Source organism: Hippichthys cyanospilos, chromosome 7 (assembly GCF_059441005.1).
Source record: "Hippichthys cyanospilos isolate Australia breed blue-spotted pipefish chromosome 7, RoL_Hcya_1.0, whole genome shotgun sequence".
Taxonomy (NCBI): domain Eukaryota; kingdom Metazoa; phylum Chordata; class Actinopteri; order Syngnathiformes; family Syngnathidae; genus Hippichthys; species Hippichthys cyanospilos.
In genome coordinates, this window is record NC_142375.1 from 2,361,206 (window position 1) to 2,377,160 (window position 15,955).

At 40.0% G+C, this 15,955-nt stretch overlaps 1 protein-coding gene across 4 annotated transcripts; it reads left to right on the forward strand.

The window, feature by feature from the left end:
- Positions 1-253: 253 nt before the first annotated feature.
- Positions 254-15,693, forward strand: ptp4a1 (protein tyrosine phosphatase 4A1). Of its 4 annotated transcripts, none has more exons than XM_088418672.1 (6): positions 362-703; positions 4,342-4,851; positions 5,066-5,158; positions 7,536-7,666; positions 7,735-7,809; positions 13,678-15,693. In XM_088418672.1, exons 2-6 carry the CDS (start codon positions 4,747-4,749, stop codon positions 13,793-13,795), a joined length of 522 nt encoding a protein of 173 aa, XP_088274798.1. In that variant the 5' UTR covers positions 362-703; positions 4,342-4,746; the 3' UTR covers positions 13,796-15,693. The 4 variants fall into 4 exon arrangements, with proteins under 4 accessions (XP_088274801.1, XP_088274798.1, XP_088274799.1 ...); XM_088418673.1 differs by having other exon boundaries at positions 4,345-4,851; XM_088418674.1 differs by lacking the exon at positions 362-703 and adding an exon at positions 1,038-1,171.
- The last annotated feature ends 262 nt before the right edge of the window (positions 15,694-15,955 follow it).

Here is a 15,955-nt window from a genome sequence, read left to right on the forward strand (position 1 = left end):
ACTCGTAGTACATCATCCATCCATTTTCTTTAGCTGCTTATCCTTAAGGGTCGCAGGCTTGCTGGTGCCGATCCCAGCTGGCTTAGAGCAGTCGGCGGGGGACACCCTGAACGGGTTGCCAGTCAATCGTTGGGCACACAGAGACTAACAACCATTCACGCACGCAAACAGATCAAAGGACAATTCAGTATGTCAAATTCACCTGCCATGCATGCTTTTGGAGTGTGGGAGGAAGCCGGAGTGCCTGGAGAGAACACGCGTTGGCTCGGGGAGAACATGCAAACCCCACACAGGAAGGCCGGTGGATTTGCTCTCAGGTCCCTTGAACTGTGAGGCGGACGTGCTATTCAGTGCTCCACCGAGCCGCCCTTCGTAGTGCGCCCTCTAAATGATAAGAAACGCGTAAGGGGAGGAAGATAATCACGATCATATTATAATTAGTAAAATAACGACAGCGGACTCCTCGCGGTGTTTTCATTTCGGCGCAAATGCTGTTTTACGCACGCGTTTAGTTTTTTTTCTTTTGAAGGTCACGAAAGGAAGTACTCGGCTTTGTTTTCTCCATTGAGGAGACTTTGGGCTCTACCTCGGACACGTAACGACGTCTTCGAATGGTGAAGAAGCATTTTATTCACTTGACGTTTTCTCCCCGAGGACCGGCTGTATGATTAAGTTACAATCTTCAATGAGTAAGCATATCCCAGTGAGTATTTTTTTCTTTTACCTGACCGGGTTTTTCTGTGTCAAGACCCGAAATGAGTGTCGGCCCAGTTTTAGGAAAGGGGACAAAAACACGTCCTTGTTGCTATTATTATGGTTGCAGTAAGTGTGTGTGTGTGTATATATGTATATATATATATATATATATATATATATATATATATATATATATATAATCCTCCTTCGAATATAAACGTTTTTTCTTTGCTCATCGGAAGCCGGTGGCGGAAGCTTGAGTCGTGCGAGTTTAGATCAAAATACGTACATCATTCCGTCTATCGGTAGTGATACGGTGTTTTCCTTCCCCCGCTGTGATTTGTCGAGGCGCCATTTTCGACATTACTTTTTTTTGGGGGGGGGGCTAACATGGCGTCCGCAAGACTTATTTGTGACATTTGATCAACGAATCGAAAGTGCCAAGGCAAAACCTACTGTGACATGTCTGCGACTAGTAAGTTTGTTTGCATTTGTGCGCTTCCGCTTCCCTCTTTGTCATTCGGGGCGCCATGTTGGCCGGATGCAGACTAGACAATAGCGGATTGAGCCGGCCTTCCTCGTGACGTTTTTGTTTTTGTTTTTGTTTTTGTTAGACGAGACGATTGTATTTAACAATCAAGCCAAGGGCGCCTTAAATGTCGACTTTGATTCAAGAATAAGCGGCCGCTTCTGTGCGTTTGATGACACCTGACAGTCGCGGTGACGTCACGTCTGTTCTGCTTTGTTACAATGACGGCCTCATCCAAATACGTATGGTCGAAACTGAGCATGCGCACTGCCTCACAATGGTCAAACATCGAAGTAATATAACACAACGATGATTGGTTGTAATTGATTTTGTAAGGGTAGTTACCTGTACATACGCTCACCAACTTTCAACACCAACTTTCAAACAAGATGTTTTGTCTTGAATTGTTTGGAACTTGGAAAAAAGTAGTTTTTTTTTTTTTTTTTCTGCACTGTAGTGTTCCTTTTTACACTAACTACTAGGCCCTGCTGCAAATGTGGAGAATCTACAAGTAACTGACCCCTCCACATCCCAAACAGTATTGCCAGTGAGTCGCATCATGACAAATTTCCCCAAAATTACTATCAGTATACTTTGTCAATTTGTGATATTATTCAGTTAGTATTAACAATGTCTTGTTTATCAGAAAAGAAAACAACTAGAGTGCCAAGTATATTTAGTATTTTAATCCTTCAAGGCCTACAGAATCAAAGTGTCTGGAAAAAAAAATGATGCCAATCCTTATTGGATCACAGTTTCACTTCACATGGCAAAAACAAGTCCTTGTCCCTGGGATCATTTGCACCCCCAGGGGCCCCACCCCACTATTTGAAAAACACTGATCTATGTATACATAGGTGGTATCTTAAAACGGATTGATTTCCATTCTTTACTTCGAATTGCAATTACGTAATGGATGTGTGGGATGAATAGCTTTCTTCCTCAATGTGAGCAACACTGCCATCAATGGTCAAAATACTGGGTAAGGTGGAAATTAGAAGCTATTTCGCTTCGTTTGCCATGTTTTGTTTTGTTTCCCCCAATCTGCCTCTGCCTTTTTGGGCACCGAATTGTGACAGTCACTTTTTGGGATGAAAGCGACCTTGCCATTCAGACTGAAGTCACATGACAAAAGATCAGATATGGATTGGTTTCAGGACCTCCTACTTAAGTGCCCTGGGTAAAAAAAAACAGATGTGTTCAAACTGCCATTAAACTATAAGGTACAGTTCACATAGGGGCAAAAAAAACAAAAAAACCCTGCTGTCTAAAGGTAGCAAGAGTTAAAACGTTTGTGGCAGGAGCATTTGCGTGGCAAGGTTCCGGCCCTTGATCTCCGCAAATAAAAGTTGGAGAAAGCTATTTGTGGAGACAGCTTGCATATAGCCTTACTTACCTTTCTGCAGAAAGGTGAAGAGTGACACAGCATCGTTGACAGCTGGTCTTTCAATCCATTGTCTCCCATTCAATGCTCCACATTTCCTTGGTCAGTGTCCGATGAATCTTAGTTCCAAAATTTTCCAGATGCAATTTCTGACATATAGTTGGACTTTTGATATGTATTGAATCTGGAAAATCGCAAGCCTGAATTGGATGTTTCAGAATCTGAGCAAGAAAATGTGGCGCATTGAATGGGAGACCATGGAGGGACAGACCGGCTGTCAAGGCCTCTGCTGGCAAATCTGGCCTTGCCCATGCTGTCTTGGCAAATGGCTTCCCCCAGCTATTAGATGCTTGCTTTAATACAAACAAGCCATAGCTTGTTATATATATATATATATATATATATATATATATATATATATATATATATATATATATATATATATATATATATATATATATATATATATATATATATATATATATATATATATATATATATATATATATATATATATATATATATCCCCCTTCTAAGCACCACTGGTATACTTTTGCCATAAATCATGTTTGTGCATTTTAAATTTTAAATCCAGTGGACACCTGCTATACAAAATTAATCCAGTCAGCAGTTGGAATCGGGAGGCGAAATCGTCGTCTGGTGGGCAATAGAAACCAATGTTAAATAGCTAATACGTGTAAAACCCCAGGTAAAAACATCAAAATTGTATATACATATTAAAAATTGGTAACAAATTAGTATAGTAAGTGCTACTTATATACGTAAATCATGTTTGTGTTGCACCCTGCTATGCAAAATTAATTCATTCAGCAGCTGGGATTGGAAGGAGAAATTGTCGTTTGGTGGACAATAGAAACCAATGTTAAAAAGCTAATATGTGTAAAACCCCAGGTAAAAACTTAAAAATTGTATATACATATTAAAAATTGGTAATATATTAGTATAGTGAGCGCTACTTACATATAATATACAGGTATACAATTAAATAACATCATAAATGAAAACTGTATAAAAGATTTATTTATCTTTGAGTGACGTGACGAGCTTGTTATGGCCATATTCCATAGTGAGGGTAGCCTAGCTTAGCCTTCTTTGTATTTGATTATCTCTAGCTTTGTTTCCATACTAATCATCTTCTTACTCCTCCTTTTAACATCACTAACAATCTTGGGACCCATGGCTAACCAATTCAAGTTTGAATTAAGCACTAAAATGCACAATAAATACGATATTGTAAGCACTCATACGAGTTCAAATCTTTAGCAAGTCGCCATCTTGGTATCGTAACGCCGACAAATAGCAGACCAACATCTTAGTGACGCTGACCAATAGCAGACCAGTTTCTTAGGGAATTGTGTCGCTGACAAGTAGCAGACCAGCATTGTAGTGACGTAAGCAGTTACGCTTATAGTGACGTATGAGCATGGTGCGCCTGGCAGTCACACACACACACACACACTGACCACCATGTTTGAGAAAATAAATGTAAAGAGTGGACGAAAAAACGTCGCGGTCCACGTCGTAAAGTGAAAAAAACAAAAGGCAGGGACGACGTAAACCAGGGGTCCACTGTATTGTACGGATTTTGAAAAATACTAGTTCTATTTTTCATATTTTTTGTGTGTGTAGTTAATTGAAAAATGGGCGGGATTAAAATGATTAAAATAATAATTTCTGGCCCGGACTTAACGTTTGGATGTTGCCCCTGCAGCAGTTCTGTGGTGTTCTGGGTCGCACATTTATGGAGTTTCTGAAGGGCAGCGGAGACTACTGCCAGGCTCAGCACGTGGCGTATGCAGACGAGTGAACGTGCTGACCGCACTAGCCTCAAGCGGAGGGAGCCCCTAGGCATTGGCCCCCCACCACCAGCGACAACTCGGCCTGGATGGGGTAACTTGACTGGCTGCGCACCACCCCTCCCTGTTGGCTCCTGCCCGGCCACCAGCAAGGTGGAAGCAGTCTGGTTTTGTTGACCTGACGAGACGCCGCCGCCGCCCGGAGGATTCTCGGCCCTCCACGCCAAACTGTTTATGTTTAGCTTTCCAAGCTTTCCCCCTCCCTGTGCCGAAGCCATCTTGCCTTTTTTTTTTTTTTTTCTTCTTCTACTTTGGTCACTATGGCACGCATGAACAGACCCGCGCCGGTGGAAATCACATACAAGAACATGAGGTTCCTCATCACTCACAACCCAACCAACACCACCCTCAACAAATTCATCGAGGTGAGTAGCACCTTGTTGACTTAGGCATAACTTAGGCATAACTTAGGCATAACTTAGGCAAGTGCATCCTTCAGTGTCACGGCCAGAAAACTGAGACAATAAGAATTGCCCCCCCCCCCCCCCCCCCCCCCTAAAAAAAAAATCAATTCAAACAATCAGCAAAAGTACACATTTGGCATCAATGGCTGTTGATGATGTGCATTGTCACCTGCAGGAGCTGAAGAAGTATGGCGTGACTACAGCGGTGAGGGTGTGTGAGGCCACGTATGATGCCACCCTGGTGGTCAAAGAGGGCATTCAGGTCCTGGTGAGTCAACTCCAATCATGCTTAGGTCAAGAATTCTCTTAGGTGCCAATGGAGGAAGCCATCATGCCACCGATGTCAGCATCATATATGTACAATAGGAGTGTGCTCATTTACTACGATTTAAATCGATATAATCTGTCCCTAAATAAATACTATATAAGTTAAATCGATGCGCTTCCTGTCGGCTTCTGTGGAGGCACGATGTGCCATAACATCACACAGCCCGTTCTGCAAAGTCAAACCGATGTGCACAGAATGGATGCACAAACCAAACGATGGAAGGAGTTCAACCTTCATCATTGAAAGCAAGCTAGCAGTCTTTCGTGTTTTGCAAACTCGTGTGACACACAAAAGTCACGAATGTGACTGCAACATTTCACTTGCTAACTAGATGAACAATGACAGGAATAGCGTCCGGTCATGTCTTTAATCCTAACAGGCAACTATTCCCTTTCTAAATGCACTTTCAAGTATGGCTCGCGCATGTAAATTAAATGTACTAACCAAGAACAAGTACAGTGATCCCTCGTTTATTGTTGGGGTTATGTTCCAAAAATAACACGTGCAGAGTGAAATCTGTGAAGTATCTAGCTTTATTTTATTTTTTTTATTTTACAATGCAATACTGAACTATAGAATAAAACCAAAAATCACAACCTGTTTTAAAGCCCCAAATTTGTTTAAAATAATTATTTTAATATAGTAATACAAAGTTGGAAACATTGTCACTCGCGTATTTCACAGTCCCAGCTGTGCCTCTTCATCTTTCTCAGAGAGAAGAACATTGCTATGGATAGTTGTTGGCGCTCTTTCTTTTTCTGAGCAAGAAGATTTTTATAAATGGATATGCCCGGACATCGAATTAAAGTGAAGCCTCTTATATCATAACAATACACTTGAAATTTCAATTTATTACAAAAGAAATTTTGGTAAAAGTCAGATTTCCAAAGCTGTGCATTTCTCCGTTGCTCTCGGTAGGCAGACAGACGTGTGCGTTTCTTTTCGGCACGCCTACAAGTCACGTGATTGGCTCCCGGAGACCAAGCTGTCAATCGACGTGCTTACTAGCACATTTGTAACATGTGTGCTGAGCTGAGCACACACGGGCACAGGAGAGAGAAAAACAAGCTTTTGGATCCTCTTGCCTTTTGTAATAAATTGACAAGTGAAAACCAATACAGTACAGCGTCAATATTTTATTTCTAGACAACAGTAAAGCCCCTGAGCCAATCAGGATTCAGAGCACAATGCACTGTAAAAAAAATTCCACACTGTAAAAAATCCGTGAAGCAGCGAAGCCGTGAAAGATGAACCACGATAGAGCGAGGGATCACTGTACTCAGAATAAAAAGCAAATGGTCTGCAATCAACACAACACAAAACTTCAGCATGTATGCAAAATAAAATGGAATGAATTACGATACAATATGATACATTGAATACACATATTTTACAACTGTATATGAAATAATATTTTACAACTGCGACTGATATTGCTCGCATTGGCACACGTTTAATGCTTTGCCCATACTCTCAATTTTTTCAGTTTGTTTTGTCAGTTGTCATAAATGTACTGAGAAATACTAATATTTTTCATCTGGGCAACAGTTTTTCCACATAATGTTTTAGAACTGCAATTTGCTGTGAAATGACAATTTATCTTGTTCTGCATTTTTTAGTGATACTTATGCACATTTCTTCCCTATGCCTTAAATCATAATTTCATAATGAAAATTGCTCTACAGATATGGACTGGAGGGCATTCAGGCTGCTGATTTACTGTTTTTTCCAATTACAACACGTCTTTTTGTTCAATAATTGATATTATATAATGAATCACCAAACTGCACATTGTGGTGCAAAATAACATTACTGAAAACTAATTTACTTTTGACACCAAGCTCTTCCTCATAACTTAGGTACCTCAACTGTTGTTGTGCCAAGTTGTTAATGGAACTGTTGTCTTATTTTAATTGCATATCAAATGTGACGTTTGCTGTCCTTAGCTGCTGCCCCTCGGGGTTCTAATTTGCACTTCGGTTCCAGACCCGTTATGAAAAGTTTAATATACTTCTAAACTCTTTTTTTTTTTTTTTTTTTTTTTTTACATCTTTCCTGTCTGCATTTTACATTAGTGATTAGCATGCTAAGAAGCAAGCTAACAACTTGCAATAACGCTAATAAAGCCCTTGTTTGCCTTTGGTGGAAATTGTGCTTGTTAGTGAGATATTTCCTCACCACACTGGAAACAATCTGTTGTCGCTGCTGCACAAAAAGACAAATATTCTTAATAATCTTTGACTTGTGATGTTGCTCGCAAAACTATATAGTTGGCTCCCTCCTCACGACGTCTTTTTCCCCCCTTGGCACGGTGCAGGACTGGCCGTTTGATGATGGCGCTCCTCCCTCCAACCAAATTGTGGACGACTGGCTCAACCTGCTGAAGCTCAAGTTCCGCGAGGAGCCGGGCTGCTGCGTGGCCGTGCACTGTGTGGCAGGCCTGGGCAGGTGAGCGGCCACCTGTCCCAGTCGCCTCGGCGCCAAGTACACTCTCAAATGTGTCGTTTGCCCAGCAGAGCTCCCGTCCTGGTTGCCCTCGCCCTCATCGAATGTGGCATGAAGTACGAGGACGCTGTGCAGTACATCCGACAGTGAGTCGCTTTGCCAACCGTTTGCTTAGCGTAACCCGCACAAACATTCTTCACATTTGAATAGGAAAATAATTTCACCAATGATGGGAAAATGAAGCCTCATGAAGTACTTTTGACATTTTTATTACTCCTCTTTGGTGAAATAGAATGTTTCCATTGCACTAGCTTTTATCTTACGACCAAAAATACCACAAGTGCTTCATGTGGCTTCATTTTGCAATTACAGTGAACCCCCACCATATGAAATCAATCCGTTCCGGGGTTGGGATCGTAAGGCAAAATCGTTCTATGGTGGGCAATAGAAACTTAGGGTAATTAGCTAATGCGTGTAAAACCCCAGGTAAAAACATCAAAATTGTGTATACATGTTAAAAATTGGTAACAAAATAGTATAGTAAGTGCTACTCATATATAATACAGTGATCCCTCCTACTTCGCGGTCTCAGATATCGCGGTCTCAGTACTTTGCGTTTTTTTCCAGGAAAAATAAAAAAATATTTCAAAATAAAAAAATCATTTTAAAATCATTTGATTTTTCAAATCATTTGAAAAATGTACAAAAATTGAAAAAAGCAAAAAATTACATTATACAGTAGTGTATTAATCAAATAACAAAGTAATATTAAGTTAATTACTATGTTAAGAATTCTTCAAGCGTTGGAGTTCGTGACGTTTTTTATCTTATTTTGAAATGCATGCTTTTAATTTGTCTGGTCGCGTTGCATTTCCGTTTCCTGAATTACGTTCTCCGTGCGTCATTCGGCTCATTACAGTGACGTAGTGAATGACAACGTAAGCTCATATTTATACAGCCGGCCCCCGGTTTACGAACACCCTCTTTTACGAACATTTTGACTTACAAGCGTGGTCCGCGGAGTTTTTTGTCCCCCACTTACACACAGACCATTCGCCTTACGAGCAATCTGACATGCCGGCCATTGGATTTGTTCATATATTTTCGCTTTGCCACGTCATCAAAATCAGTAGTTAAAGCTTGTCACGGGAACGTACAACGATATTGCTCTTACAATGTCACAGTCACTATCTCAGTCACGGTCTCACTCACGGAGATGCTATTGGCCGGCGTCACGTCAATCACAGAAATGCCGATATGCTATTGGCCGAACGCCTTTATCTAGCTTGATGGCACAGCTGGTCGGGACGGAAAGAAGGAGAAAAAATGTGTGAAAAACGGAAGGAAGGAATGTTGTGAAGACTTTGCAAACTTTATCTGGTAGACATGGCTTCTAAAATTGTAAGTGGCGGTAAAAGGAAGAAGTAAGAGGATGATAACAATAGAAACCAAGCAGGAGATAATAAAAAAAAAATACAAAGGAGGAGCGTGCATAGTTAACCTTGCTCGTGAGTATGGACGGAACCGCTCGACACTCTTCTAAGGGCAAGACTTTCCTTGCCAGGGGACGGACCTCGCTCGACAACAAAATGGAGAGGGTTCTTCTATTATGGATTAAAGAGAAGGAAATTGCCGGTGATATGTTTTAGTTTGAGAAAAGTTCTTGTTTAAGAAAATAAATAAATAAATTCTGCAGGTTGGTCTCTGCTCACCTCCGTCTCCACTCAGCTCAAGTCACGTCGCCCCATAGGAAAATGTCATTTATCCTTTGTTTATCCATGCTTGTTATATTAACTGTACAGTAGATTATGGTACTAATTTTAATTATGTGTTTAAATTCGTTATGGTTTTAACTATGAATTCGCCACGCGTTGCCAGTCAATGTGGACATACAATTGACCTCGCTTTGCTACATTAACGAAAGCATCTGCTCATGCAAGACACTGTAACGCTGATATGCTATTGCTCTTACAATGTCACAGTCACTGTTTTAGTCACGGTGTCAGTCACAGTCTCACTCACGGAGATGCTATTGGCCGGCGTCACGTCAATCACAGAAATGCCGATATGCTATTGGCCGAACGCCTTTATTTAGCTTGATGGCACAGCTGGTCGGGACGGAAGGAAGGAGAGAAAAAGAGTCAAAAACGGAAGGAAGGAATGTTGTTAAGACTTTGCAAACTTTATCTGTTAGACACGGCTTCTAAAATTGCTAGTGGCGGTAAAGGAAGAAGTAAGAGGATGATGACAATAGAAACCAAGCAGGAGATAATAAAAAAAAAAAAAATACGAAGGAGGCGCACGCATGGCTTGTGAGTATGGCCGTAACCGCTCGGCAATCTTCTAAGGGCAAGACTTTCCTTGCCGGGGGACGGACCTCGATCGACAACAACATTGAGAGGCTTCTTCTATTATGGATCAAAGAGAAGGAAATCGCCGGTGATATTTTCTAGTTTTGAGAAAAATTCCCGTTTAAGAAAATAAATCAATAAATTCTGCGGGTTGGTCTCTGCTCCCCTCCGCCTCCACCCAGCTCAAGTCACGTCGCCCCAAAGGTAAATGTCATTTTTCCTTAGTATATTTATGTTATTTAATTTAACTGTACAGTAGGTTATGTTACTCATTTTTAATATGTGTATAAAGTCGTGATGTTTTTACCTAAGGGTTTTGCACACGTTGCATGCATTCACGAATTAACATAGGTTTGGATTGCCCGTTATACGAGCAGTTCGATACGAGCGTAGCCGCTGAACGGATTAAGTTCGTAACACGGGGGCCCACTGTAGTTTATTATCATTTAAGTTGATAACGCACGCTACTGCCTATGTTTAGTAAGCAATGAGTGTTTATTCTGTTTATGTGTTCGTTTGTGTAGAGGTTGCACTTTATAGTTGGTAGTTGTTAGTTGTTGCTAACCCGCTAATGTCGGCTAAAAATACAGTAAATTCATAGATTAAAGTGTTTATATGTTAGTTGACTGACTTTAACATTGTTGTTGATTTATTATTCAACAGATACTACATGATACACCATACATGAGCCAAAATAAATGTGTAGTTCAATGTGATATCTTGCGTACTCTTTCACTGGAGTCTTTGTGCAGATAACCAGTCCTGAGAGCAAATTCTCAACAAACTTAAGTCATATTAGTCATTTAATGAATATACAATAATGTTAATAAGGATAACATAATGATAAATAATAGGAGAAAGAAAAGAAAATAGGCAAAAAATACAAAAAAAAAAAGGATTGTTTGTGGTTACTGCGGCTATATTGGGGCGTACATAGAAATCTAGGAACTGATACCCTACTTCGCGGGTTTCAGACTTCGCGGGGGGTTGACAGCCCCCATTAACCGCGAAGTAGGGGGATCACTGTATACATATATACAGTTAAATAACAACATAAATAAAAAATATATGAAGGATTTATTTACCTTTGATGAGCTTGTAATGGCTATATTCCCTAGCGGGGGTAGCCTAGCCTAGCCTTCTTCGAATTTCAGCCTGTTTTCCATACTAATCATCTTCTTATGTCTCTCTTTAACTTCACTCGCAATCTTGGGATCCATGGCTAACCGATTAAAGTTTGAATTAACTAAAATCACAATGAATACAATATCATAAGCACTCACACAAGAACAAATCTTTAACAAGCTGGCATTTTGACACCGTGACGCCGACCAATAGTAGACCAGCATCTTCGTGACTCTGTGACACCGACCATTAGCAGACCAGTATTTTAGGGAGTCGTGACGCCAACCAATAGCAGACCAGCATTGTTGTGACGTATGAGCGTGGTGCGCCTGGCAGTCACGCATGCAGAAGAGAAGTTTTTTTTTGTTTGTTTTTTTGGTCGTAAGGCAAAAAAATGGCATAAAGGGGACCAAAAAAAAAAACCTTGCGGTCCTGGTTATAAGCTGAAGAAGGCAGGGTTGTCGTAAACCAAGTCTCTGCTGTACTAATTTTCATACTCATAAATGTGACATCACATTTATTGCGTTTGATATACAGTAATCCCTCGCTGTATCGCGGTTCACCTTTCACGGGTTCGCTGCTTCACGGATGTTTTACAGCGTGGATATTTTTTACAGTGCATTGTGCGCTGAATCCTGATTGGCTCAGGGGCTTTACTGTTGTCTTGAAATAAAATATTGACGCTGTACTGTATTGGTTTCTCACTTGTCTATTTATTACAAAAGGCAAGAGGATCCAAAAGCTTGCTTTCGTCTCTCCTGTGTCTCTCCTCTAACTGCCGTGTGCAAAAGTACTAGTAAGCACATTGATTGACAGCTTGGTTTCTGGGAGCCGATCACGTGACTCGTAGGCGTGCCGAGAGCAAACGCACACTATGTAGACACACAGACAGCAACTGACTTAAAAAATCTTAAAAAGTCTGAAATATTTATTTTGACTTTCAAGGTCTTAAAATGTCTTGAATTTCAGAGTTAAGGTCTTAAATTTCATGTCTTTCCGATCCGTCTGGTCTTGTGCTTAAGTTTCATTTTAACCAAGCTACGTGCTTGCAACTTGCATCATTTCGTGACTGAAGAGGAATGCAATGCATTACGTTTGTGTAGCCTAGTTTCAAGCATCAGAGTGACAGTCGATTCGCGGTGGGAAAGTGTGTGTTTAGTGACGGTTGGAGGACGAGAGGTATCGGGAATGGCTGATGAAAGTAGAAAACGTTCATGAAGCAAGGTGAATAATAAAAGAATGTCTTTTTAACAACTGTCTTGGTCATAATCCAGTAGGTCTATAGATGGTTTTCACGGCGCGTCATCAACTGCGTCATAAACCCGGAAGCCGCCATCTTGGAGTTACTCTGTACCATAAAACTGCATGGGCAGTACATATACTGTATCTGCAACATCGTTCGGAAAAATGGTCAATTATTGCCGCGTTTCGGGTTGCACAAATTGGGCAGACCGAGAAAAACATTTAGACTATTACAGGCTTCCAAAAGTGATCAAAAATCAGGGAGTTGAATGCCAGAAATTATCGGAGGAAAGGAGACGCCCGTGGTTGGCAAAGCTCAACCACGATCTGAGAGGAGAAAATCCGGACAACATCCGAATTTGTTCCGCTCATTTCTTTTTTCCAGTTCAGAAAATATTGTCAGTGAAAATATTGGCTCTGTCACATCTCAGAAAAGTGAAAAGGTGAAAGGTCTCAGCAATGCTTTTCTCTCCCGGTCTACCGTAATGTGCACAGCAAGTTCGCTCCACCCCCCTCTCCTCTCTTCGCGTGACAAAAAAAATGGACAAAAAGTACAACAGCGACAGAAAGCCCTGCGAATGAGCGTAGCGATGCGAATTTTCGCGTTTTGTGTGAATGCAGCATTAAGTGAAGCAAACGCTGCACATGACAACAATTTTCTAATTGTTTTAAAACTTCAAATCTAAGACTAAAAAACACATCTTAAAATGCTAAATTTCCATTTAAAGATGCTTAAAATGGCTGGTCAAACAAGTCTTAATTTGCTGTTTAACATTCCAAATTCCTGTTGCTTATGCATACCCTGCTTTAATGCCATGTGTGTGTGTGTGTGTGTGTGTGTGTGTGTGTGTGTGTGTGTGTGTGTGTGTGTGTGTGTGTGTTTTTTTATGGCTAATTGAATGCATTTAATTTAAGGCACAGTCCTGCGCCTAATTGGGTTCAATTTTTCTCCAGAGCAATTAACGCTCCAAATAGAACAAAACAAGAACACACTGAAAACAACAAAGGCAACCCTATTCTATTAAACTATTTATGCTGTAATGTTTATTGTTCATATTATTAATGTGAACCAATCGGACCAGTGCTCACAATTTTGTTGTAAACTTGTGTACAATGACAAATTTTATAAATTTAATGGTAGAATTTAATATGGATGTCATAAAAGGGTTCGCATTATAAGACATAAATTTCATGAATGTTTGATTCCCCAAATTTGACCATGATTCAATGACAAACATCAATAATGTCCAATCTAACCAATCTACTGTATATACTTTTTTTTTTTTAATTATCCAGGAAGCGCCGCGGAGCATTCAACAGCAAGCAACTCTTCTACCTGGAGAAATATCGTCCAAAGATGAGGCTGCGCTTCAAAGATTCCAACAGCCATCGCAACAACTGCTGCATCCAGTAGAAAAAGTGACTTTGCCTTTTGTCTTGTCTCATGGCCCTTACATAAGCCAACTGCATTTCAGTGCTCCTTCAAGGTCCGTGTACTACTAAGCGCTTTGTCTGCACTAATGCAACCTCTCCAAGTAAGACTGATTTCTTGTTTAGGCCCCTCTAGATTTTTTGCGGGTTGAATTCCCATAGCTGAGGAATCAACTAATTTAATGTTAACAGTGCCATTGACGACTATAAACACGTCAAAGATCAATGTTTACTGACAGCTGTAGAAAGAAACCAAACATCTATCAGTTGAAGTATAGCCTACATAATGAAGAAAAATGTCTTTTTTTTTCACAAACATGACATCATTTTACAGCACTATGTTCTTTGGTATTTGTTTAGCTTTACAATAAGGTAAAATATTGGCTTAATTTGTCGTTTTCGATGTTTGTAATTTGTGTGCAAACATGAAAAAGCTGCAACAAAAAGGTTTTTTTTTTTTTTGTTTGTTTGTAAAAATTTTAAAAGCTTTCATTGACCAGTCAGACCTGACTTGTTTTTGCTTCCATCTCTGCTAGGTTTTACACCATGGGTGTCAAACCTATTTAAACACGCAGGCCGTACGGAGGGAAATCTGTTCTTGAGTCGGCCAAACCAATAAATATTATGGTACATATTTATATAACTTTACAACAACAACTGTAATTGTATTATTTTTTCTCAGTGCTGTCCAACATCACTGTAACAACATTACTATAATCATCAAATATTTTGAGGGTTTTTTGTTGTTGTTGTTTTTTTTTTTTAAATTCAGCTCATATTTATACTTGACAAAATCATCTCGTGGGCCAGATTAAAACAATTTGCGGGCCATAACCAGCCCGCAGGCCGCATCTTTGACACCCCTGCGTTACACAGTCAGAATTTTGTCATTGTTTTTCATTTATGTCGTGTGTGTAAACATGAATAAGACAAAAAAAATAGAGGAGTTTTTAGCAAAATTTTAAAAGATTAGCCAAGCCCGACTCAGTATTTTTTTCTTTTTCCCCTCCCCATCTCTGCTAGGGTTTATACCAAGGGTGTTAAAACAACAACTTCAAATGTCTTCATATATCTTCTTTTTTTAATACTGTTCAAAATTAAACAAGTACGACATCACTATTAATCATAAACTGAAACAAGCACGACATCACGATTAATCATAAACTATTAACAATACTTTTAATCATAAAACTTCCAAGTTTCTTCCATTAAAAAAAAATCAGTTAATTTTCGTAGTTTACAAAATCATCTTGCGGGCTGGATTAAGCCCATTTGCAGGCCAGAACTGGCCCGCGGGCTGCATGTTTGACACTGTTATAAACAGAACTTTGCCATCATGTCTTCATGTTGGAATGTGTGTGCAAACATGAATAAGCCGAAAACGTAGTTTTTAAACAAAATTTTAAAAAGTAATATGATCGGCCAATCACATTTGTTTAAAGTCCAGTTTCAGCACCCAAGCCAAGTGCAGGTTAGCTGCTAACCTTATGCAAATAAGGGCGGGGCACAATTCGATTAGTGAAGACAAAGTGGACTAGTACATGGAGCTTAAGTAGAATTTTGCCCAAAGGACTTTCTGTCGTCCCTTTGAAAATGGACAAGCGTCTTTGCTTTTGTTTACTAATGAGCTGCCACAATGTCCTTTGTTTTGGTTTTGTTGAAGTAGACGTTCGGCGTCCGCGCTTTTTCCTAGGGCTTTTTATTTAATGTCCCGAACTTAACACTTGGATAACTTGATGATTTGATGTGTTTTGATGATGATTCTTTCGCTTAGTTTGCTATTTATATCTTTATCGATGGACGTGAGTGATTTGGTACGTGAGCAGCAAAGTTGTACCTGTTGACCGACTCGTGATGATTCTATTAAAGTGACAAAAGTGACACGCCTGCCTGTGTGATGCTTTAATGGGGGTTCCCATGCACCTGAAAAATGACTGTTTTCGAGTCATGGAAAAAACCTGGACTATGGGGAAAATGTCCTTGGAAAGATGGTGTCTTTTCAGATGACTTCCAATATTTACATTTCATGTTGACCCCCCCCCCCCCCCCCCCCCCAATACGTTTTATTAACACAAATTAGCACGAAATTGCTTTATGTTACATTTTATTTGCTCTTATTTTGAGAAGAAAAGTGCACTCTTAC